The 27,065-nt window shown below is 40.7% G+C and overlaps 1 protein-coding gene across 1 annotated transcript; it reads right to left on the bottom strand.

Annotated features, from left to right (window-relative positions):
- Positions 1-11,641: 11,641 nt before the first annotated feature.
- On the bottom strand, positions 11,642-21,178 carry tbx5b (T-box transcription factor 5b). The gene is made up of 8 exons (XM_068566491.1): positions 21,038-21,178; positions 20,580-20,674; positions 20,163-20,282; positions 18,517-18,664; positions 16,311-16,463; positions 14,120-14,211; positions 12,999-13,252; positions 11,642-12,287 (listed from the first exon to the last, which is right to left on the bottom strand). The coding sequence occupies exons 1-8, from the start codon at positions 21,176-21,178 to the stop codon at positions 11,713-11,715; spliced, it is 1,578 nt and encodes a 525-aa protein (XP_068422592.1). The 3' UTR covers positions 11,642-11,712.
- Between the last annotated feature and the right edge of the window lie 5,887 nt (positions 21,179-27,065).

Below are 27,065 nucleotides of genomic sequence, written 5' to 3'. Positions count from 1 at the left end.
ACTATTTTTTGCTTTGATTTAATTGCAATAAAGGGATTCAACAAGATGCCGAAATGAATACAAAAAGCTTGTATTCATGTTTTGCTACCTGAAAAAATAAGGAACTTTTCAAATAGTTGTTTTCTCAAAGAGTTAGGATTCATTGGTGCTCGGCCAAGCTAACATAGCGGCTCCATCAACACTTAAAATAACACAATAGATACAGCAGTGTCACTATTGTTTGTGCCTGGTTTTTACCATGAGCTTTACACATTTAGACACAATGTTTGTGTGGTGTCTACTAATAGGAGGTATTGTAGAGCTCTAGCGGAACACCTACGGCTACACTATTTTTTTATCCTCCATAGTTTCTGATTCAACAAGACAGAACGTAATGACAGGAGGAGGATTTCAATACTGATAGGCCTTCAACATTGAGATGGCGAATTTTGCATAGAAATCAAGCAACTATCAGCATGGTCAATAACTACAAAAACCCACCAAAACTTTATTCTACAAACCAATTTCTTCAATCAAACATTATAGCATATCGATCCAGTTTATAAATCATCGTGTCAAATAATTATTATTTTGACAACCAATTATAGTCATTCAAGGTATTTTTCAAGTAAACACACCAACCATTTGAATGAATGAATGAAAAGTACTTTATTAATCCCAAGGGATTAATTTGGGGGCTTAGTTTTTTTTAAAGATCCACTCCAGAGACGTGTCAAGACATAAAGAATAGTAATAATCATTGGTGGGTTATTGAGCTGACGTTGTTGTTGACCCATGGGTTTGGGGCCAGCTGACATGAGATGAATGCAAGGTTCATCCTGGACAGGTCGCCAGACTATTGCACGGCTGACACAGACGGCCATTCACACTCACATTCACACTTACAGGCGATTTAAAGTCATCATTAACTTAAGCTGCGTGTCCGTGGACTGTGAAGCCGGAGAGAAGCCACGCTGTCACGGGAGAATGTGCAAACTCCACACAGAAGGACCACCAAGCCCGGGACATGAACCCATGGCCCTCAGGCTGTGAGGTGACAGTGACAATACATGCCTCTATAAGCATCAGTTTAAAAAAATTTAAAAAAAACTTTGATCCAGAAATATTATCTATGGACTGACGGATAATAGCTCAAATATATTAAATCTAACCACTGAGTAGTCTGCAAAGTGCTCCAAAAAGAAAAATAGGTTCCACAAAACATTATCTAATTGAGGATCACTTATGCTTTTCTGGACTGGAAACAATTTCAAAACCAAATTGTATTTTGGGCAAATGCAGTATTCTTTTATGCTAGGCAACACTGACAAAATGACATTTTAAATAGTTTAATAATTATTCTTTTGGGTGACCAAATCATTTTAAATGTAAAAAAAATATTTGGTGGAAAATAGATATTATTGAAAGTGAGAAGATCAATATCAATATGACAAGTGATTCCCAACTTTTGAAAAGTATATATTAAAAAACAACTATATGTGCTTACAGCATGGACTTCAGTTATGTGACCCCTGAAACATGAGTTTCAGACATTTGATTGACAGTTGTTACCAAAGGAAAATGTGTGAACTTTTTACTTTAAGCTAAAAAATCACACTTAATATCACACCTTTCAGCTGCTGACGTTTTGAATGATGCTGGACAGTTCATGCAAGCACGAGGTTGCACACTAATCTCCTCACCATACACTATACTGACAGACACAGGCACACATGATGACACTTGACAGAAAAATGTCACAAACCGGATCATTTGTGTGAATTTGTGAACTTACTCTAGATCAAAAGATGTAGACTTAATTCATTGAAAGATGTACTCTAATGAGACACTGTAAATTTGGAAGTGAGAAGAGACGGACAAATAACCTTAATCGAACCAGGGATGTGGCAAAACATAGTGTGCTTCGTAAATCTCCAACCCTGGCCTAAATTTCCATAAGTCTCCATAAGTCTGAAAGACATCTTGAGGAATGTGTATCAAATGATCCCATTCGGTGTCATGGATTTAAATATAATAATCTCTTTTATTATATCTTCAATGATGAGATGGAATACGCTGCAAGATATAAAGCATTACCTTATTTGGAATTAAAGCATATTAAAAATCTTAAATCCAGCGGAGAGGAAATACAATAAAGGAAACTGAATGTTAAGGGATTTTAAGTTCCACCTACTTCTTAGCTGTAAGTTATTAGAGGCTTTTAAATGTATCAATGTATTTCCTTACAATGCACACTTGATAATAACTGTATGTGTTCTTTGTCAGAGATCCCATCTTAGGTCCACAGTATTTGATTATAAATGAATAAATAATTCTAGACAAATGGTCAATACAAGTCCTGAATAAAGGACACAGTTATTGAGAACTGAATCCAAAATCATGAGGTTCAAACTTTGTTTCCAACATTGGAAACACCAGCAGCTCAATGAGCACAATGAAAAGCTCCAGAACAGCTACTCAAGCTTCTTCCTCATCAAATGATGAATAATACTAGGACATTCATGGCTTAATGTACATCTAAAATATCTTCAAAGACTTGTTATCACCTTAGTAGCAGCCATATAAAGAATTGAGTTAATGGTAGTTTGACACTACATTTTCATACTGGGCGCACACTGCCATGTGGTGACAGAGGAAGGTGGCATTAGCACGCTTAATGGAAATGCTGTGTGCAGTTATTTTTTGCATAATAATTGCCAGGTGTGGCGTAGATGTGATTACAGTAAAAGCAGCAGAACCAGAAAAATGCATCTGATGTCAATCGTGTTTCACAGACACACACATATGCACGCACACAACATGGGAGATAAAGAGAAAGGCATGACTGAAAGGCAGCGAAGAGGAAAAACAACAACACAGATAGCTGCCGGCAGAGATGCCGCTGTATCCATTTTTGATGAATCGGCGGCATGCTGCATACACACACGCACAGTACTTTCATAATAATACTAATGGAAGGATGCTATTATAATAAAAGCATGTTGTGTCAGGTGATGGGCACAGTATGAGGATGAGGAGATGGAGACATAACACCCATGTAAACACCAGCAGACCTTTTAACAGCTGAGCAGGACTAGGAGAAGAAGAGGAATAGGTCAGAATTTATAATGTCAAGCATGTGCCCCATCAGGACAATAAAGAATACCGGTACTGCTCTTTTAAAAAATTAAACATATGAATCCCTTCTCCCCCCTAAATGTCTTTTTGAGTCGCACATACATTGTTTAAGTTTGTCAGAAAAGCTGAATTACATTTTCTAACATAATGAAGTATTCAATCCGAATCCGGTATCTTTCTTAAATCAAAGCTCCATCACGTCAAATGGGAAATAATAACATCTGTCTGCAGGATTCAAGAATCATTTATTGTCGCTATGCAGCACAGGGATGCACAACACAATGCTGTTGTAGCCCATTTGCAACAATAGAAAAACATGACAAACAAAACAAAACAAAAAGACTAACGCATTCCTATCCCCATCCATATAATATGGCCGACAACTTAACATAAGAAATCAGACTTTAGGAAAACATGGTCCATCACTTTTTAACATTTTTTGAGCATCATCATGTAAACACGAGTCGACATCCTCTCGTCCCACCGGAGTCATGTGCTCTGTTCTGTGTGCCGCCTCTTGATCTGGGATGCAACACTGAGCCAGGTCTCTGTTAGGGTGTGGACACGGATGTGGAGATATTCTTTTTATTTATGCATGCATATGGCCAGTAGCCACGTTCTTCTGTGATTTAGTGTTCATATTTCAGCTAATTGGAGACCAATGGATCTTAGGTAATATTGAAATCCAAGTTTGGTTGGAACTGCCTGTCTGTCTCTTATTTTTCGAGTCACAGTATATATTTATATATCTGATTCTTTGAACAAAAGAGGAAACGTTTAGCAAATGGCTTAATTTGCTAAACGTTTCCTCTTTTGTTCAATGTTCAATCACATATATAACATATTGTAACACACACACCTGGGTGGTTGACGTCCTTTGTTCTTGATGCTATGCAATAAGGTGGCATGGCTTTAGGTTTGTGCTTTCAAAACTGGATTATGTATAGCATAAGAGATATTGGATATGAGTCATAAATACTATTAAATGCTGTGATCTTACGAGGCCATGGGAGAACACCTTGCAATGTGTCTATTTGTGAACTCATGTTTGATGTGTATTTCTCTGGACTCCTTGCCATTTTAAGTAGTTACAATGTTTTGTGTGTTGGCTGTTTTCTGAAACTCACAGATGCCCCATGATGCTTTCAAAATTCCTGTAACTCTCTCTTTGTGTGCATTTTGTCAAGTTATTTTTCTGGGTTTGGTTTATGCTCTGCACATTCTGCCTAACTGTTCTCTGATTACCTTTTTAGAACTTCACTCAGAAGAGTGTTCTGAAGAGTGGATTTTCTTTTGCTTGGAAAAGTTGTATTCAAGGAGATTATGTTTTATTTCACGCTTGTCAAGCCCCGGTTTTTGTTCTTAAAATACAAAATAAAACAAAAAAGCATAATACTAAAAGGCTTTGACTTATGCTGCAGCTTGCGCACACACACACACATACACACACACACACACACACACACACACACACACATCCATACACACTTGAGTGGACAGGTAGCAAACATTTAGACATCCATAATTAAAGGTCAACAGTGTGGTGCAAACAGATATTGAGAGGAAGTCTGTGTTTATGCTAATGCCTTGTCAGACAGAGAGGGCAGCGACTCTCTGACACCGTCTATTAATAATGAGACAAGGTCGCAGAAATGCACTGAGTACGAATCAAACAATGCTGCTGCTGGAAAACAATGGCTACTGACAGCAGGCTGAGAGAGAGCTTTGAAATCGGGCCGCGTGTGCACACAGTGTTTGGTGGGAGCGGGGTGTGTGAATGGGTTTGTTTGTTTATTGATGTTTGTGTTTTGTGTTTGTCTCACAGCAGTGGTCTTGTCTGGCCTGTTTGCAAACATGCTTGTACACAAGTGTCAACAAGTCTGCAGGAAAACACGTGCAACCAAAATGCTGAGCGGGAGGCCTGCGAGGGGATGCTGAGGCCCATGGGTCCTCTACGAAACGCAACTGAAAGCTTGGAAATTTTGAAATTTTGAACATAACACCATCTGTCAAATATGTTTTACAGATTTCAAAACCATTTTTCCTTTCCGTTTTCCTGAATTCTAGCTTGGACATCTTTTAACCAAATAAAGACAAACTAGATTACTGCTTGAATCATTTACTTGACATATCTGATACACATAATATGTCTACTCTTTCTGATTCCATCCAAGCTTTGCATTTTTCTTGTGAAATACTTTCACTTTTTCAAGCCACTGAACATCTTTCAAATTAAATAATTAAAGAATGGCAATCACTTGTTTTGGTTGAACTGCTCACAATTTATATTAAAAGCAAGCCACAGCATGTGATGAGGTTGGAAACAACTGAAATAAATAAGGTATTTTATTTTATATCCTTTATTAATCCCACTGTGGGGGAATTGGTCTCTGCATTTTACCCATCCTAAGTATTTTAGGAACAGTGTTAAGACGCGCCTGCGGAGCTACTGGGGGTTCAGTGTCTTGCTCAAGGACACTTTGAGATGCAAACTACGGGGAGGACAGGGATTTTATATGGCACATGTAGGACCATCGCTACAATTAAGGACACATAGGTCATGGCCTCAGCCTGCTGGCAGTGTGGCTCTACGGATGGGAATCCATCTGTTGGTCTGTTCACCACTTTGGTCCAGATAAACATTTGGTAGCCTATACACACACGTTATGAATGATAGTAACTTTGGTGACCTTCTGCTGACTTCTCATACATCACTATGATCAAGATAAAGTGTAAACTTGTTCGTTTCGGTTTAACGCTACATTCCCATCAGCCTCAGCTTTGTATTCAGTGCACAGTGAACAATACATGTGTTGGTTTTTTTCAAGAGAATGTTATCGTGCTGTTTGTTTGCATTTCTTGAGCTGAGCCCGGTAGCAGATTAAACATGTAGCTAGTAGTTCACTTTACACAGGTGATGTGTTCAGATGTATTCATAAAGGATATTCACTCAAATTTATTTTATTTTATTAATGTTGTGATACACCTTCACTTATACCCAGACCTTGAAGTTTCAAAGATATACTTTTCATTATCAGCACGGAGCCTAGTTTTATGGGAATTCAGGCAATTTTGATATTTTATGCTGAATCCAGTATTTTGGACTTTGGCATTTATGTTTGTCTACTTAAATCTTCAATAACTGATTTAATTAGCCAGCAGCGGAAACCACTTTTAAACAAAGCCTTGACATATCCTTTTCATTTAGCCAGAGCAAGTTTGCTGGCCGCCTGGTGGATGTAAGTCCCAACTCCTTTAGCTCGTCTGAGTGTGTGTGGTTGAGGGTGTGTGTGTGTGTGTGTGTGTGTGTGTGTGTGTGTGTGTGTGTGTGTGTGTGTGTGTGTGTGTTTCTGTGTCTTGTATATTTTGCCGGCTCTATATTCTGCACAGATTTCTTCTGCACTTAGACTTATTTATTATGTATTAATTGTGCTACATACATAAAGTTGGCTTGACTAGACGTGACTTGGTCTCTTTAGCTGCTCTGCTTTACCAACCTCACCAGCAAGTCGCTGCTGAGCAGTTAATGTGGACTCATGAGTTGAGTATTTTTGAAATCCTGGCCACGGTCCCGGGCACAATAATGACCTGACAACGTTCCTTTAATCAAAATTGGGGGACGGTGAGGGGCCACAGCCGGTCTGTACAGTGAGCAAACAAAAGGAGCGGCAAAGTGGAGTCCTGCTGGTAGTGATATCATTATGTGTGTCTTGTCTGGACAAGGGGACCGGCGTGAGGTCAGGGGGTATGGGGTTAATACTGACTGTATGGGTTTGTGTGTGTGTGTGTGTGTGTGTGTGTGTGTGTGTGTGTGCGTGTGTGTGTGTGTGTGTGTGTGTGTGTGTGTGTGTGACTTGCCAGTTTTGTGGCTTTGTCTTAAAGAGAGTGTTTTTGTGTATCTCTATTTGTGTGTATGTGTGTGTGGAGGATTAGCGTGCCTCTCCAGTCCTCTGGCTGTAATCAGACGAGACATTGGCTCCATGACGTCCCCCACCCCCTTCACCAGCCACCGCGGGAGCGCCTCTATCCTATTCACCCTGTCATGTGTGTTTGGCTGTTGGTCTTGGGACCTTGGCGGTATGTTAGGAGTTAAAACAATTATTCTTGCTCACATCACAGTGTCCTTTTAAAAAACTTTGTTTCTACTGGGGAGGGTGGCAGGAAAATCGGGCAAAGTTATCTCGGTGGACCCGATCTTGGGATATGGCGGCCACATGACGAGTTATCCATGTTTTCAGAGGGATCCGCAGCTTTTTTAAAGTGGCACTGAGTAGTTGATCTGCTCTAAAAGTGAGAGTCCAGCAGAGGACATGGCAGCTCCATCAGGGCGATGGTTCGAGGATGGCCAGATAAACAACCATCAGTGATCAGGTTAGCACGAGACCTCTGACCTTGGATTGGCCTGTCTGCTGTTAGTTTGACCCTTGACCTCTCCCTTTGTCTTTTAGATGCAACACGCAGGACAACCGAAGCATACACCTCCCCACCCCCCACACGCACACTCCTACTTGGCCTCTTATCCTTGACAGCCCTTATGCTCATATTAAGATCTACTTCAGTGATTTCAGGGCCGTTTCAACCATAAACTCTCATTTAGTGGGAAATTAGCTTTGAGTCGCAGTCTTGTTTCCATACTGTGCTTAACAGCATTAGACCATTCTTGAGGCTTTTAAATAACAACAAGGATGGATAGTATAATTTAAATAAACCTCCACCATCCTACTTTGTTGCATCACATGTAATGGCCAAGCATTCATTGTTTTACATTATTGTAATGCCATTGTGCTGTCCTCTTAGTGCCATGCAGCGCTTACTGATTCTAATTTCACTTACTTATGGCTCAGTGTATTACCTTACGCTGAAAGAGATATGTTTGATGTATCCATCAATCCATTTTTTAATGATGCCCTCTTAACTTGTGATTTCCTTTCCAAACCCTCAGAACAATCTTTGGTGTGATTGTTGTTCTCAAGTTTCTGGAAAGCCATTAGGAAAAGAATAATAATACAAATACAATTTTAATATTTAACACATTTTTGAAACACAAAAAATGGCCATCGATCCAAGCTTTCTCTATTTTCTATGGCATCTCTTTGTAACAGCTGTTGAACTAGTGCCATGCTAGTCAGGGAGGACTGAGCTGTTTCTCTTTCCTGCCACAAAGACGGAGCACCATCAGACCCACAGCGATAAACCGTAATCAACTTTTGCAATTACACTCAATCTCGGACCACTTATTCCACACAAAACAGCATCACTAATGCTAGACATCACACAAATGTCTCTCAATGTCCTGCAAGAGAGTCACTGATACACATTTATAGATTCAAACCAATAGTTCAGACTGTAATGAAATAAGCTTAAATAAGTCTTCGATGCCTTTTAAAAATGCTTTCTTTGCTAGATAAATGGCCCTTGGAAGCCACGCAGCAGCTTTAACATCCTGTACAGCAGAAGCATACACTCTTCTCAGGAACCCTCCCAGCTCAGTTGCAATGCAGAATTTGAGGTCTGCAGGCCAAATGTGTGACATTTAAAAATGTCAGTCTTTTTCTGTTTAACATGCGGTGTCTTGTCACACACAACGGAAAAAAACAAACGTGTGTATGGGTTTGTTTGCGCTCTGCGCCTGGTACAAACCATCATGGTAATTTTGGATATTGCTGAGAAAAGTATGTTGAGGGCAGGCGGAGGGGTTAGTTGTGTGTATGTGTGCGTGTGTGCGTGTGTGTGTGTGTGTGTGTGTTGGGGGGTTCGTCTCGGAGATAATGATAAGCACCACTTAGGCTCTTTGATCCAACAGGTTCATCAATCTACTGTCTGACCAGTGTGTCTGAAAAAGTCCTCCACAGATGGATTAAGGTCCTTCACACACGTACAAACACACACTGTGTTTAATGTTACTTTCCCACTTTATCCAAAGCTTTATTCTCCTAGCTATAACTTTCTGCCACACAGAAGTCATCACAGAGCTCTGTTACTGTACAAGCAAACGTGAAGCTATGCAATCTATCCTTAGGGTCCAAGGCTTATGCATGGAAGCCCCCCTCTCCCACTTTCTTCATCCTGGCCTGAGTTTGTCTGGAGACGAAGGGTTAAGGAGCAACAGACCCTCTGAAGAGCTGCCTGCTTAACCTCTGACCTTATGGTGTAGGAGAGCGAGAGAGAAAGGAGGAAAGAGAAAAAGAGGGGAGAGTGGGGGGTCTGACAATTGACAAATAACTATGCAATTAAATGTAAATACACCGGGTTAGAAGTTTAATGATTTAGCAGCCTTTTATAAATAAATCTCTGCATGTTACGTCCATTTGCTCTTTCAAAACAAGTGTGCTGTAAACGCTGAGCAGGTGTAAGGTGTAAGAGGTTAACTTTGCTGTGAGAGACACAGAAACATGAGATGTCAGGAGGAGAGAGAGGAGGGGAGTCTAAGAAAAGGGAGGAGGGGGACCACCAACACACCCCCACCTTTCTTTGTCCTGCATCCCAGCAGAACCGACCCTCTCTGGGCATCAGTGAGGGGCTCCAGCTGGTGGAGACTGCAGATGCCAAACAACCTGTCAAAGATAAGAGGAGGCGGACAAGGTATGCACAGCACCCACAACACTCTGAGGGGTTTGTTACTGAGTGTAAGAGTGAGATACAGTGGGGTCCTTTTTATGTGATAAGACCACATCACATGCACTGTTGCACTTCAAACAGTACTCTACATTTTTTAATGAGGTTGTTGCACACAGCAGTTCAGAAAAGGAACAGGCTGCTGTTTTTATCAGGCCTTTCATATTGATACATGCATTGAAACTGATAAACTGCACCACACTTAAAAGAGTTTCCACACCCAAGGTGCTGAACACACTTTAAATAACCCACTGGGAATGTTAACAGTGTCTCTACTGCTGTCCTATCACAAAGAAAAACACTACAAACACTTGACTTAGGCAAAATTCTCTAAAGTTTATTCCATTTCTGTATATAAATCTGTCTTTATTCCCATTGAACAGCACAGTTTGTTTGTTTATCACAACTATTTATCACCACTTGGAGATGGAGGGTGAAACCAGAAACAACCTTTCAAAGAGAAACAAATATCTTTGAACAATACCATCTTGTTTGACAAGTTAACCACAAACTAATCTTTACAAATCTAGAGTAATAAATACTATTAGGAACAATGCTATAAAAAAAATCTCATTGTAACGAATCCATACTCACTCACACATGCGTGCGCGCACAAACGCACAAACACACACACACACACACACACACACACACACACACACACACACAAATACACATCAAGGAATGATGAGGATCTGCTCTCTGCATACTGATGGGTTAAAATGTTAGAGCACCTTCTCACATGTTACTGCATGTAAAACACCTGGACATAAACATAAAAACTGCTTCATTACACAATTAACCAAAATCTCAGCTTGCACAGTGGATGACACACATGTTTCTATACAGGGAAATGTGTTTAACCGATCTTGTCACAGCAATTAATGGAGACATACGTGACAGGGAGCATTGAAATTCAACCTAAAGCGACTATTTGGTGCATCAACATTAGCTCATTTAGAGAACTGGGATTCTCCGTTTGCTGAGCAATCCTCACTTGTCAAGGATCAACACTCATGAACTCATGAATAATTCAGAAACAAGACAAAAATGGGCCAGCACACAGGAACACATGAACCATGTTGTGCTCCAGCTCTGACTGGTCAGCTGGGGATAAAAGAGAGGCGTATGTGCATTGGCTGGCTCTCAGTGAATGGAAAAAGCTGATTGGTCAGCTGGGGGTGACTGAGAGGACAGCGGTGACAGTTGCGTGACGCTGAGTTGTGCATTTACCCAGAATGCAGTGGAAGCAGTGTTTACAGGTCCTTCAGCCTGTAGCGTGGTCTAAACAAACTGTTTATTTCTATGGTGCAGCGCCTGCAGCTACTACTGCCTGTCTCATTGGAAATTAACTCATAGCATCCTTGAGCTGAACTGACATAGGCTTTACATACAAACACACACGCACAGACAACCCATGCCTTTTCTCCTTCACTGAGACTGAGCATGGAGCTGTGCTTTGCTCTACTAAAGAGAAACAATGTCTCCCTCAGGCTCTGCTGTGAGAGCTGAGATTATTTTGGTCAGTAAATATTACTGCCTGTCTGACAGTGGGTCACAATTTACATCCTTCCCAATGGAGAGAGTGGGAGTCATTGAGAGGAAAGCAGCCTGGTGCTGCTCATGGTCTGGCCTTAGCAGGGCTCACAGTGCAAATATGTGGATGACATCAGTTTTGGGGTTATGGAAAGACAATAAAGTACAACTTTGATTGTGCTGCTCGGACTCTTTTTTCTTTTTTTTACTTCATAGATGTCGAAATCCAGTCTTTAACAATTCACTGCACCATCCATCACAGGAGAGAAACATGAGGAACAGATGACACTTCTTCACACAGCACAAAATCACTTTTCACAAATATTGTACAAAGATCATATCATATTTAGTCCGTATGTGTCGCAGCAGCGAAGCAAAAAGAAAGGTCACTGAATTTGAGACGAGGAATCTCTGTCAGTCTTTCGCATGTGTCCTCTGGTTCAGTTAGGAGGCTGCACTCCATTCGGGGACGCCACATCTGATGTGTGTGTGTGTTTCTAGTGTGTGGTAGAGAGGAGGAGACAGGTTGGGCGTGTAGCGAGGATACTCTCTGAGAGGAGGGCTCAGTTGCCTGCTGTGAATGTTTTGGGAGCTCTGAGATGAAGGTCCAGAGCTCTGACTCTGATAGAGGTTGGGGGTTATGTGTTCTGCAAGCGGCGGAGAGCTCTGGTGGGCTAAAGCGCTGAGTCGGGAGCCCTGAGGACTGGAGCTGTAGGGAGCATGAGGGGTGTAAGGTGGGTAGGTTTCCATTGGGGTCATGCCAGAGGGGAGCGGGCAGGTGTATGACCAGGATGTACAGTTGAGTTCATCCAGTCTGGGCTCCGCGCCGGCAAACATGCAAGCCTGACGTTGTCCCATGTCTGAGCTGAAGGGGGAGTCAGTGAGTTGGTTGTTGGATAGACCGGGTGGAGGAGGAGGATAAGAGGAGGGGTGATAGTAAGACTCGCCCTCACTCGGAGAGCCACCGGTGAAGGGTTTCTTGTACGGGTGCTGCCGGTTTCCTGAAGAGCAGTTCACCACTAAAGAGAGACGCAGACAGAGAAAAGGACGAGTTGAAAATTAATTAATTTGTTCCTGACAGTAAAACATGCAGTGTCAGCACTGAAACAATACCAAGCTCTATTAACAACAATGTGTAGAGGCTATATTTATCATCAATGCAGACTAGTCTGTCAAGTAGTAAGTAATGTTTCTCAGCTTGGGTTAAATTGTAGCCTTACAAAATATTTTGAAATAATTTATTTTTATTTTAAGCTTCTTTTTTTAAGCTTCTTTTTTTTTAAGCTGCAATTCCTCTCGTTTGTACTGGCTGCCGAAAAGTAAGGAAATCTTAAAACAACTGTACACTTTAATCAATTGTACAACAGTATTAAACCTTACATTATCAGGAAGGCTGATATTGTACATTTGTACACAATTGGGGAAAAAAGAGTAAAACCATAATTACATTGACATTTACACAAAGTTTTTTGGGAATAGCTTATCAATAATCTCGGACAGAGCCACACATTAGAAATATTTTAAGGCTTTAATATCATTTATATATATTTAATATAAGAAAAAGAAACAATTATTGCCACTATTACAATTTTTTTTACAATAATTAAATGAAAATAAATCGGTAGTGTCAGGTAATTGACTAATGGCATTGCTTTGTGTTTTTTTTTACAGCTTGAGCTGTGTCTTCACACACAATGTACTGTAGGCAGAGACACACAGCTTCCTCCTACCTTTCCTCTTGGTGCAGTGGTAAACCTGCGGCTGTTGGCCGGGCAGCAGCTGAGGATGAGGAAGGGTGTAGTGTGCAGGGGGAGCCCTCAGCAGCTCCTGGGGACTGCCGCTGCTCAAGCCGTTCTCGCAGCTGTAGGGAGATCCAACAGCTTCGGGAGATCCATGCAAACCCCGACCCTCCCCACTGAAGGGACTGCCCGTGGAACAGGCTCTCTGACGAACAGTACTGCGAGGAACCACAGGGTAGTCCTTACTGAAACCGAGAAAGAGAGGAGGTTGAGGATTACAGCAGAAACTAGAATTTGCATTTGTTATGGCCTCAGATGTGCTTCATAAAGCGACCGACTCGGTACATGTATTTATTTCTACCTGGGTGTATTATTAGTGGTCTTGTTCCCTTCTTTCTTTCAAGTCTACTTAGTGGTACGGCATCCTTTCAGCTCGGATCTCTTTTTGTACACATTCCCCTCTTGGTGAACTCTGTGGTATGTAGGGGACAGCGGGCCACATCTCCCTGACCCTTGCTGAGATAGTGACACACACTTATGCATGCACACACACACACAGCCAGTCCTGTTGTGAGATAATACGGTGGTCTAAAAATAAACATCCATCCGTGTGTCACTTCAGATAGACTCTCTTCTGCTCTGCTCTCCTCTGCTCCCCACTAACCACAGCAGCACAGTAACACAGGGGTGCTGCATTCAATACCAACGTCTCTCCGTCCTTCGCCCTCTGCAACGGCCTCTCCCATTGGCTTATTAAAATCTCTAAACCGCCTGCCACAACAGCACTTCAATAGAGATTAGTCCAAACAGACACCATGGAGGCCCATCAGCTGATCAGCAGTGACAGTCACAAACAAACCAGCAGCAACGTGATATCATCAAATATCTATTTATCAATGCAGGGACTGACTCTTCGTGTCATGTTTGCGCTGCACGCTCTGGTCGAGATTTCATGCTAACATCAACCATCAGGTGACAATGGCTCTCTCTCTGTGTGTGTGTGTGTGTGTGTGTGTGTGGCTCTCACACACACACACACACACACACACACACACACACCACACACACACACACACACACAAACACACACACATCAGCAAAGCTGTACTCACCTTTGTAGCTTGGCCATGCGGTGCAGCTCATTGTCATCGCTGCCTCTGAAGCCCTTCGCAAAAGGATTATTCTCTATCTTCAGCTGTGTAATCTGAGCAACAAACATAGGAAATCTTAAGCTCAGATACTAGCATAACACCACATGCACAAGCCCCAAACAAACACACTTTCATGCAAGTACAGACAGACACACAAGGGCACATAAAGTTTTTTAACTATTCTTTTCATTGACTTGGTACTACGAGTGAGAGGCCCCACAGATGTTAAAAGCAGCCCTGCTGAAGCTCTGCACGGCCAACATTCCTCAGCAGCTGACGTTTCTAGGAGCGGACAGTGTCCTCGCCAGCTGACAGAGAATAAACTGTTTACCCAAACAGTCGCCAGGTTTAAGGATTTCAGGCCAAAGCTTTTAGAGGTCCAAAGCTGCTAGCTTTGATGTTTAAGTCTTCAAACTTCTCTCAGTGATGTCATGGAGGAAAACCACGATCTCACATCAGGCAAGTGGCCATGAGATCTGACACCAGCTCGGCTCTAAATAAACTTTGAAGTGCTGAAAATACTGATACCGCCACCAAACTACTGCTAAATAGTTCTAATTTTATACATGAATGTTGGATTTAGAAGTGTAGTATTTGTTATCACTTGTAAGACAGAAATAATGTATATTTAAACAATAACCCCATTTCATCATACAAATGTAATTTATAAAATTATGTAAAAGTGAGAATATTTTTTTGAAATACTTAAAATACCAACAACTTCAATTTAAAATAAATGACTAACTTCTTCTACCGCCACTAATATTTTTATTATTAATAATATACATCAGTACAAATGAGTACACAATATATATTTAACATTGTAATTATTAATTTAAATACATGAGGACATCTTTATAAAATAGCAGTTACAACAATCACACTTAACTGAAGCCATCATCATTACGTTTTTACAAACTACTAACAGCTGGTATGAAATGTTAAAACTTTTTAAAGAGATAAAAACTGTCACTACTATTCTAAATACATGAACACACATAAATACTTGTTGTTGATCTATTGTATGAGTCTTGTATGTGTTTTTAAAAAACTTTGTATACACAATAAATAAAAGAATACCATACTGAAGCTGTAGATAAAAGTGTGCAGAATTTAGGCTTCTGTTGTTAAAAGGCCTTTGAGCCAAATTTGGGATTTTGTGCTATACAAAAATAATGTAATTGAATTAAAGTGCTCACAAGCTACAGACAAAAATTATAGTGGAAATGTATATATTTATGTTATTTAAGTTTTGTTAGGAAATGTAATCCCATTGAAACAGTCTTGTGGAAATTTAACCAGCAGAGCGGCTTAAAGCTTCAACAATCTGTCTTTCTAATAGACGTTGAGAAAACTGGATCAGCAAAGATCAAGGGAAAGAAACAGGTCATTATAGACCAACACTCACACACTCTTTCTCACACACACACACACACACACACACACACACACACACACACACACACACACACACACACACACACACACACACACACACACACACACACACACACACACACACACACACACTTTTGGACATATTTACAAATACTGAGTTAGCCCACATAAACAAAGAAGATGCAAATTGACTTTCTGGAAACAAAATAAAGACAGTAATACAAACAAAAAAAGTGTGTGTGTGTGTGTGTGTGAACATTTGTGAATATATTCTGTATGTGAGAGACAGAAGTTTTAATGTGGTCAGTAAGCAAAGGCAAATCTCACTTATCCAAGTGGTCATAAATATGACAGCAGAATAGATCGGATTTGCACGCATAAGAATTGAGAACAATTTCCATAATTGTTAGGATGATTATGAGGTAGCCTTTAGCGTCAGTCTGCAAAAAAAGCACCAAGTGATGTTGAAATGTCACTTTTTGTGAAGCGCCTATCCAAATGGTTACTGCCTCTGGTTTATTGCAAACTGTGGGACCTTTGTTGCACGTCCCCTCGCTCCCTTTCCAGTCTGCCACTACACTCCTCATCTGACCAATAACGCAAAAAGGATAATCCAAAAAAAGTCTCATTTTGTATTGTATTGTATTTTGTCAAACCGCCAGTAGCTTGTATTTTTACCCATGGCCCCATGTAAAGTTGTAGTTCCTACATCTTAACAGTGTTGTTGGCGCACTGGGTCTTGTGTAAAACGCACCTTGTGGTTCTGGTAGGACGTCACACCGATGAAGGCAGTCTCAGAGAAGACGTGGGTGCAGAAAGCCGTGTTTTTGGAGCCGAAGCCGTTGTTCTCGTCAGCCTTGACAATGTGAAGGCGAGGCTGGTATTTGTGCATGGAGTTGAGTATTATCTGCACAAGGAGAAGAGATTGAGGAGGTGAGATTGACTGAGCTGCCATGTTTCCCACCAGCAGATGCTGGGACCTGACTGGAACCCAAGTGGAGGGGGAACCTAGTTTAGGTACCCGGATTTCTTGGATGACATTCGCATTTAATTGATTTGATCAAATTCGGCTGAAACTGATGTTAGTCCCAAACGTAAGACTGTTGTTTGTCTGATTCAGGTAACTGGCTTATGTTGAGGCTTTTTTTTTTTTCCTAAAAAGGCATATATATATGTCAATGTTACCAAAAACCATGCCGCCATTAAAACAAAGTGATTAGTGAAGCAATTAATTTCATTTATCACCATTTCCTTTCCAAAACTAAATATTAGGTTATAACAAGACCTAGACTCAAATGACCTAACTTATTGGAAATAAGACCTAACTTCCAAAACACATTTGTTGTAATTATGAGTCATTAACTTGCAGACAAGCTTACTTTATTTTCAGTGAAATATAGATTTATATTGATAAAACAATATCTACTTGATCTACTTTAAGAGATTATTGTAACGTCTTGTATCATTATGTAGATCAAGCAAGTCTTTGTATTGACTACTTTCTTTTTTTAAGTAAAAAATACATTTGCAGGTAAAGTCAACTTCCTGTTATTATGAAGATCATGAAAAATAGTTCCATCATGATTTCAAGCCATGTTTTATATTGTGTGAGAAGATAATGGTTTAAAAGTAATGTATTAAACTGTTTTCTTCTATCTAAATGATTGTATCATTGCTACTATACCCCACCACTTCTCCACTTCTCACTCTATGCAGATTTGTTTCCTTATCTCTGATACTCAAACCGACCTCTGAGCAAACAATTGCTTTAGAAGGAGCCTCTGATTATGATCCAACACACACAGCATTCATGGTGTTATTCTTGGCTTACTTGCCATGACTCCTCCCATGTAGCAATAATATTGGAACAGGGTAGATATGACAAGATCATTATTTGTCAAGAAGATTGGTTTGGATTACATAAATATATCTTGTCAAGGAAACATGCATGTTCTGCTTTGAATAAATGTAGATTAACTTCAAACTAGATATACTAATTTAATCATACAAACTTTTTTTTAATTGATTAATATCATATATTTAACTATATGCTCCATTTACAGCCACTTCTCTTTTCAGTGTTGTTGAAGATTGTATAAAGTGTGCGCGCTTGGGAACCTACATTTTTTTATTATTTATTAAAAAGGATGTATCGTTAAATTTGACTTGCAAATACCAGGGAAGTGAATCTATAACAACTAAGTACCATTCATAACTAACACCACACTGGCAACTCCACAAGTGCTTCTTTTTTGTTGTTAATGGTTCACGGTCCGATGTGTATGCGCATGCATGGGCGCAAGCACGTTTGTTTATCCAGGGGGCACCGTTTAATCGCAGTGACGTGTCCGCCGGTGACATGCATTAGCTAATGGGCTTTAAAGTCGTTGAAATCATTACCTCTAACAAGCTTGAACAAAAAAAAAGTGGTTTGTTTTTGCCCGCTAATGCACGAACCAAGACGCACGCGGACAAAAAAAAGGATACTTGCTCTTGCGAAATAAAGTGTATGGACTGAGAGTTACTGTTGGGCAAGTGCGAGCAATGAAAGCTGGACATGGCGGGAATGAGTCTCTCTGAGGAGTCTGCAACGTGGCCACTCAGCCCTCGTGACGTCTGCTGATACCTGTTCACGAGAGTGAGCTACACGTGACTGTATGTCTCATCATTCAAAAACCACCCAAGGGTGATTATTTAAAAAGCAAATGGCTATTTGATAAGTTCAGGCCAATAGACCATTTTCACTAGGAATTTCATGATTTGTGTTTTTCTCTGATGTTTGGGCTTGGTTATGTCATAAAAACGTTTTTATGACACAACCAAGTCTAAACGTTACAGGCCCACAACTACAAAAAGCTCAAACAAATAAAACTATAACACACCAAGAACATGTGTCTTCTTTTGAATAAATATGCATACACATGCGCATCAACTCCACAGTATTAAGAAGACGGGCTCACGTGTCCAAAGGGGTCCAGGTGGTTGTTGGTGAGTTTGAGCTTCTGGAAAGAGACGAGCTGGCGGCTCCAGTGAGCTCCGGTGGCGGGAGAGTCCGGGTGGACATAGAGCCTCCCGGGCATCGCGGGCTCGGCCTTTCCCGTTATCGACCTTTAGAGAGGAGGAAGGGACAGCAGGTCAGAAACGGCCAGACATCGACACACACTGCGTCACAGTGTTTTTTTTTCTGACCGCCAGTGCACAGCGCATGCGGAGGCCCGCGCGGCCGCCGGCTGCAGAAGGCCTATCCGGAGCTTTAATTAGACTCACACCAAATGCAACTTCTTGAGTTTACACAAATATCCACATCTGGACCACAGCTTAGTTGACTGAAATGAACTCGGCCCTCTTTTAAATGACTGTATCCTCGGTTATGTTGTGCCACCGAGATGTTACGAGGCGCCGAGCAACGTTGAATCCCCTCAAAACTAAAACAACAAGAACCAGGGACATCCGAGACAAGTGCAGTCATTTAGGACGCTTAGAAGCAGACACTAAGCAAGTTTGAGGAATGGTGTTCATTCATTTCTTTCAAATTCACGTGTCAAACGATTGAGGGCGAATTTATTAAAACACGTTAAGGCCCACGTCTGACGTTTTACACGTGAAAAACAAAAAAATAGGGCTGAAAATAATTAGTGGGTGATGTGAACTAATTATCGACTGAAGCTCACGAGTGAAGACCTCGAAAAACTATTCACCATCTATGTCACTGAATAAATAGCGCGGCATGAAGGCTGGCCTATGTGTTGAGTCTCGACGCTCAATGGCGTGACCTGCATGGCTAAATGTATATAAATTCACAAAAGAAAGTCAAATTAAAATAAAGAAAAACAACATCATGTTTAAAACACATAATAAGCCTGTTGCAGTTGAGTGGAGCAATCGGCTAAAGAACAACTTGGTCTCTTGCCTGAAGGAGCACTGAGTTATCTTTACAAAGATGACTGTGTGTCGCAGTACGTTTCTCCACAGACTCCTGTTTCCTGTTACATTGCAAGAACTCAGTGCCTGATGCTCTGAAGAGGCAGAGCATCGATGGATCACAGATTTAGTGTTCGGATTTTCCCTTCAGCCCAACAAGCATCTGAATGAGAGACTTTAATCCGGCCTGTGTCGCCTGTCCGCCCGGTGAACCCGTCACAGTCTCTCTCTACTCTGATTTCACCGGCGGGCAATTACGGGGGAAAACACGGGAATTAGGTCACCCGAGTCTGCAGAGAGGACCCGACCTTTAGAGGCATGGCTGGAGTGAATGGTGAACCCACAACAACACGCTTTACGCAGATATCGTTTCACAGAGGTTTCAGGCGGAGATTTCTAATGTAAGACATATAGTGGCCCACGTCACAAAAAGAGTAGGGAGGAAGATTTTTTTTTTGAAAATCCCCCAGAAGTATAGGCTATTATTTCTTGTATTAATTATTTCAAATAGTGGTCGTGCTGTCGTTTCATTCGCTGTGTAATGATGTTAAACATGTTATCATTAATAAACAAGAGGGTCGTGTGAAAGCTGTAGGGATGGACGCATATTTGATAACCTGCAATAGCCTATGTGCCACTCAGAAGTTTGGGTGGTATTGTACATGTTGCCACAAGCTATACGAACCATTTGTTGTCTGCAAACTTGTAGCGGTGGTCGTCCGCCGGCACAATGTCCATTAGGAGTATATACTTGGTTTTCGGGTTGAGTCCTGTGACCTTCACCTTGTAACTGGGGAAAATCCTCCTACAGGGAGCACATCAAGGAGGAACATGTTAGGATGTCCTTTCAGACAGATTTAGATGATAAAATACATGAAGTTAGATAATGCGATAAACAGTCAGCCTCCTCGAAGACAAAACGTCCCCGGAGTAGCTCCCAGAAGTATTGGGATGGACGTGCTGCTTATACAAATATATCTTAGGCATTACAACTTGAGTGTTTTAGTAAAGACATGGCTTTATACAAATAAATAGGATGAACCAAATATACCCGAAGTCAAACAACTAACAGATCATTATTTCTTTCTCCTATAACTCTTACCTTCCAGCCTTGGTGATGATCATTTCAGTTCCCACTTCATCAAACTTTGTCCAAAGTTCCCTGTCGTGGAGGTAAACTTTGATTCCTTCCATCCCCTACAGCAAAATAAAAACAGTGATCAACAACAACGGAACAACGGAAGAGAAAGTCTTCTGGAAGTTAAAGGCCCCCCCAAAATGAAACTATATGTATTTGAATTAAATGTAGAATAAAACAATATAAAACAAAAATATTCAAATAGGGATTTGTGATATAAACTTAATCCGCAGTGAATAAACTCACTTCAATGAGGCATAACATGACGTGCATATTTCGTCTGCAGGTCGAGGGACATGCATCAATATTTTTTCCTGCAGCGATAACCGCAGAAACTTCTGGATTAATGATGTAAACTCATAGATTGATCAAAAATAATAAAAATCCATATTTACATTCTGGTCCGTAGTACAGGCCGGTACCTGCTGACTGGACGCTTTCTGCGGTGAAGCTGGTGAGTTCAAGGTGTAGCTGGGATTTTTCTGTTTGGTCTCTTTTGGGGAATCCATGGAATCAGAGTCCGGAGGCTCTGCAAGGCCGAACTGGTCCTCTCCGTTTGCCATTTCCCACTGAGTCACACGCACGCGCGCACACACACACAGACACACATGCACGCACGCACACACACGGACACAGGGAATAAGCTGGTTGATATATTTTGACGGCTGTCACTCAACATTTTATATTGTTAATGACTCAATAATACGGTCAGTCTGAAGATATATCATGTAAAAAAATATGAGTAAATATATTTAGTATTATATTTTGCAACTGAAAGGACAAAACACCAATGTCCTAACTAAGAATAAGGCTGATGTAACACAAACTTTTGGACCGTAGATGTGCAGGTAAAGGAAAGAGGCGGTCAATGTTGGTCTCTATATTGTGGTACAAACCACAAATCACTTATGATCCTTTCTTTGTAAAATAGCAGCAAGATAATATCCAACATTGCATTATTCTGACTTACATTGTAACTGGTCCAATAACCTGCAGGTTTCCTTTTGAAATGACTACAGAGGTAACATTGCATTGTATACCGGAGCTTGAAACGTTTGTTTAAATGTGTGTTTAAAAATTGACGCAGCTCTTAAAATGCACATCACTGACATTAAATAAGCAAACCACACTCTGCCTGACCTGCGTGACTGTGTTTATGTGCGTGTAAGTGTGTGTGTGTGTGTGTGTGTATTTTGCATGGTCTCCCTGAGGGCCTTTACCTCAAACGCACTGCTCTGCCCTCCCTGCAGAAAGCACGCTCATCCTGCTCCTGCGCGCTTGGCAGCCTGCTTTTTCCCCCTTCTTTTTTTCTGGTGCGCTTTAATTCCCACTAAATTATCTGTTAAATCCAACAGTTCAAATGTTCAAAAAATCCACCATGTGCCCTGCGTAGCTCCAAAATGTCACGGGGTTGTTTCTCGCTCCGCTGTCCGTCACCCTGCACTCAGTCCGCGGCTCGATCGCTCCACTGACTCCGCGTCAGCGCCGGATGCAAAGGCTGCAATCTGCTCAAAGCGGATGTAAGTTCCTCCTCGTTTATATCGCTCCTCTCTTTAATGTCCTCACCGACTCAGCGGCTGCCCTGATCTAAAAGCCGCTGATCAGATTCTTCATTACAAATGGAGTCAAGTCCGCCTCAGAAACTCTGCCCTCCCCCTTCTGCCTTTCCTGCGCTCCCATAGGTCTGCGCGGTGCATCGGTATCTGCAGCCCAAATCACTGTTGTGACACTGGCCAATCACACACGCACACACACGCACACACACACACACACACACACACACACACACACACACACACACACACACACACACACACACACACACACACACACACACACACACACACACACACACTCATATACTCTTTTTCGTATACTCGAGATGATCATTTTTTTACCCAATTTTGAGGTAATTGAACTCCAATCCTATAAAACAAAGACCATGATGCCAACCAATGACGGGATTCAATTATGCTGGGAAATAAAGAATTCCACAAATGGCTATTAATCAATGTGAATACCTTACATTGTTCAATAAAACACAACTGTAAATTTTGCACATCAATAATCTCACATGAGAGACACTCACATAAGCTCTCACAGTAGATTATACACGAGGCCTATATCAGCAGCAGCAGCAGCAGTGGGTTGACGCCAGCGTGCAACATTTTGATTGGATTACAGTAGATCCTGATAACTAGAGGCATCCAGAGTTGAAAGTTGAAGGGGTCACTGCGAGGCCGACATGCTGTGGTTAATTTTTATTTAATTTAGTTTGAGGATACGTTGAAGGAATGTGGCGTTGACTTTATCTCTCATATGTCGAGATATATGTCAGGTAACCTGAAAACAACCTGAACTAATGTACTGTAGAAGAGACTAGTCCATCGATATGTTCAGTTCGAATATAGCTTTTGAAAAATAAGTACAACAGCAATACAGTAAGAAAATAAATTCTGTAACAAAATCTGAAAACATGATGTGTGTTAGGAATCTAAATGCGTAAATGTGCCGCGTTTTTTCTCATCTGCACGGGCCTATCTTTCGTTACAAAATGTATCCACAACTGCAGCTCTTACCGTGTTTAAATATCAAATTCCCCCGGTGACCGACCTCTAGATACCAGCAGCTCGCTGCGCTGCCTCTCCGCTCAAGCTGCTGCAGTGAAAGCGCGCGGCCACTGGGAGAGTCTGGACGTGTGCCCGGTGTGTGTGCGCGCGTGTGTAAATACAGACCCATCAAGTTTCCGATCTCCTCTGATACCAATAAGCCTTTCCCAATTCATACACAGACACAAGCGAAGACGATTTTTTAATGATGTCATTAAAGAGTTCACACATGTTTAAAGGGACTTATTACGTTATTTATATTTTAAGTATTGTCTTCTACTGATGAGTTTTAATAATATCGATCGCCATTTGAACACTATGGAAAAAAAATCTTGACTTTTCTCAAATTGCTTTTTATGAGTACGCTATTAACTCCAAAAGGCCTTTTTAATATACTTTTTAAAAATCATTTTTTAAAAAGGCGTTTAGTTAACATATACGTTAGCTTATTTAACTAATGTCGATCAGACCAAAGCCTGGAAATATGTGTTGCTGTCGGTTAAGAATCTTACAATCCACAAGTTAATTATTTGACTTTCCAAACAGAAAAAAAAACTTAAAATGAAGACCTCGATATTTTTGAAAGAAAGAAAAAAATGCTTTTGCGTGAAAAAGCAAATTAAACAGATCCAAAATGAATTATCATACTTTGCTCAGACATCTCGAATGTGCTAAAATGTTGACATATTAATTATTAGCCTGTACATTTGTCATAATAATAATTCAACAGACCGTCAACAGGCATATATGTTCGCTCCTTTGATGCCACAGAGTAGTCTAAAATAACTAAAATACATATTTATGAGGATTTGCTGTTTATTAAAAAACAAAAAGTTAGTCAGGAATATTGTCAGGAACTAATGCTGCTCCTTTAAATAAATCATAACTTTCCAATGAAAAGGAGTGATTTGACAAAACTCCATCGTTTATGAATGGTTCAACAACAATGTGATGAATAATCTCTGCAGTCCGTTCATTTATTGTGAACATTGGAATTATTTCACGTGTTCCTGAAAGACCAACAGTTTAATCCAAAAGTTCTGTAAAACCTTCTCTGTTGAAGTTTACAATCACACAATCGAATAATAGTCATAAATAATAAAATATAATCCGTCTAATTGTCTAAAAGTTAAACTGATTTATTCTGGCGTTGTTTATAGAATAAAAGGCACATCTTTAATTCCGGAATCAAAATCATAAGATAGTATATTTTTGTGGCCATCTTACAAACTCATTAATTTTTTTCAAAAATATGCTCTGCCTAAAAACAACATGAACAAAAAAAAATAATTCTTTTTTGAAAAATCAGCTTTACATGATAGTTAGATATTTCGTAATTTATATGAGACACCTTAAATGTATTACATTTAAAATATTTTCCCTTTCCAAAATGAAATATTTAGCCTGCTATTTGAAAACTCAATAATTAGCATCCTAATATATGCCACGATAACACAAACACTGCCACATGTTTTTTTTTTTTTTTTGTGCTACACACATTATTTGAGTATTTAATGCAATTTTGAAGCTGGGTCCTGCGTTTGAGACTGCAACTCTTCGGGTATATCCCCAGTCGGTTGGTCTCTGCAGAAGAAAAGCAAGAGGCAAATGAGGTGGTGGTGGCGGCTGGACGGCTCATTATGGTCCCATCCTGGCTGCAGCTGACTGGGTCCTCTGTTCTCTGTATGGAGGAAGTGGTGACGGGGTCCCAGACCTCCTGCACTCAGCAGGTCTGTCTCACACACCTCCAGCTCGGCCAGAGCGAGTGTGTGCGTGTGTGTGTGGCATAAGAGGGCAAGGTCAACCCATTTCTCTGCAAACAATCACATCACACAGGGTAAAATACATTCCAACCCCCCCTCAGCCTGTAGTTTGTAAGGTGGTCTGATGTGGGAACAGAGGAGGGGGTTTGGCAGCGGTCCAGACGAGGCCCCGTGTCCAGATGAAGGTAAACCTGTTCTACATTATTATGACTTCATATTACACATGTTAGGGAGACTCTTACTTCTGCACTGGCTTAGTTAAATGTTACGCTCTTCATTAAAGTCCGCGTGTGTGTAATCTGTGTTGTTGTAAATATCCATCCGATCAGATCACTTCGTGGTTTAGAGGTGAAGACGTTTACATATCACCAGACCTATGAAAATTAGACTTATCTTTAGTCAGTACTTGTCAGTTTAATCATTTTTATTCATCATTCCACACTGGGTAAATCCATATCATTGTGTCAACTTTTTTTTGGCACGCATGTGTGAACTCTCCGTAGAACTTGAACGACTTTTGAAAAAGTCAATCACCATTATAACTCTGATCATTTACAACGCCTTTGTAATGATTTACAACACATGAACAAATGACATTTTCTCTACTTCTGAAATACTTTTTGTCACTTAATTATACGTTTTCTTTGTCGTTTAATATCGTCAATGTGTTTATTCTTTTCTCATCTCAGATCATTGACTGTGGATTCGAAGATCTGATCTAATTGTGTTGTGATTGTGACTTTTATTTTGTAGGGGCCCATACTGGGAGGTGTAACAAGGACACATACGTAGGAAACTATTGTACTTTGTCCTTTTTTTTTAGCAGCTGGCACATCATCCTTAATTCATAGTTATTGTTGTGTTTTTATATTGTGAATTATATCAATAGACCTGATGGCCACCGTGAGTAGATTTATTTGGTTTCAAAGCAACTGATTGAATGCGAGCAGGACTGCCTTAGGAGCTCAAGCATCTCGAGCTGTCCATTTTAGTGTGCTGAATGGAGTGCGTCGTCTTACAGCTCCCTCTTGTGGCCATCTTCTGCAAACAGGGAAATAACAGCAGTGGGAAAACAAAGAAATCAATGCGACAAAGTCAAAAAGAAACACACATTGTGCTTGTTTTCATCATATACATATGAACCGCCTGCACTGCAACTGCAGTAACAAAGCATCCAGCTACAGAAACATGACTGTATTTAGAGGAACATAAATCACCAGTGTGATGGCATCAGAAAGAGGAAGAGAAGAAGGGAGAGACAGAGCAGTCTGGCACAGATTCATCCATGTGGGAACATTAACATTTAGGGGGCAGTCTGCCCTCAAAGCTGCCTGTCACTCAGAGGCGTCAAACTGAAGTGCAGCGTGACCTTTAAATTATGTGTTTGTACACACACAGAAAAGAAATTTCAACCTCAAAGGCTTATTGTGTGTTTCCATTTTTCAGACCTTTATCTCTTTGTCTCTCAAACTGTTTGCACATAAATACAGGACAACATTATCGTATAATAAATCACCCCTGGCCAGATCCTCCGTGAATTGAATCATCAACATCAATAACCCTAGCACCGCATTCACTTTTTATGTACTTTACGTATTCAGACACTTCATATACTTTGCATGTTTGCACTTTTATTATTTAATTTTCTTGAATTTCTTATATGTAACTGATTGCTGCTGCCACAACCAAATGTCCCTTTGGGGATGAATAGAGTACGTATCCTATCCTGTCCTACCACGTCCTACAAAGGCTGTGAAAGAGTATTGATAGAGATTAGATGCTAACCAGGTAGGTTTATGATCAGTGTGTCAAAGGGCCTTCAATTAATTCAGTTTTTCTCAAATAAACACAGTCCGCCGTATCACCCCTTTCAATTTTTTCTTTTCCTAAACTTGCATTCCTCTCTTCACCACCTTGGCCTCCCTACCACGTGTTTCTGCTTGGATTTCTCTCAGTACCTAGAGGAGCTCTGTCTTTAACAGACTGAAAACTCATTTCAACACAGCTGACATTTCACAGGCACTCATGGCCTTTTCTATTTACCTAAAACACAATTTAAACTGTTCAGTGGAGACATT

The sequence above is a fragment of the Clinocottus analis genome, unplaced genomic scaffold (assembly GCF_023055335.1).
Source record: "Clinocottus analis isolate CAN_PGR_092001 unplaced genomic scaffold, fCliAna1.0.p SCAF_7, whole genome shotgun sequence".
Taxonomy (NCBI): domain Eukaryota; kingdom Metazoa; phylum Chordata; class Actinopteri; order Perciformes; family Cottidae; genus Clinocottus; species Clinocottus analis.
This window is presented reverse-complemented; position numbering and strand designations above follow the sequence as displayed.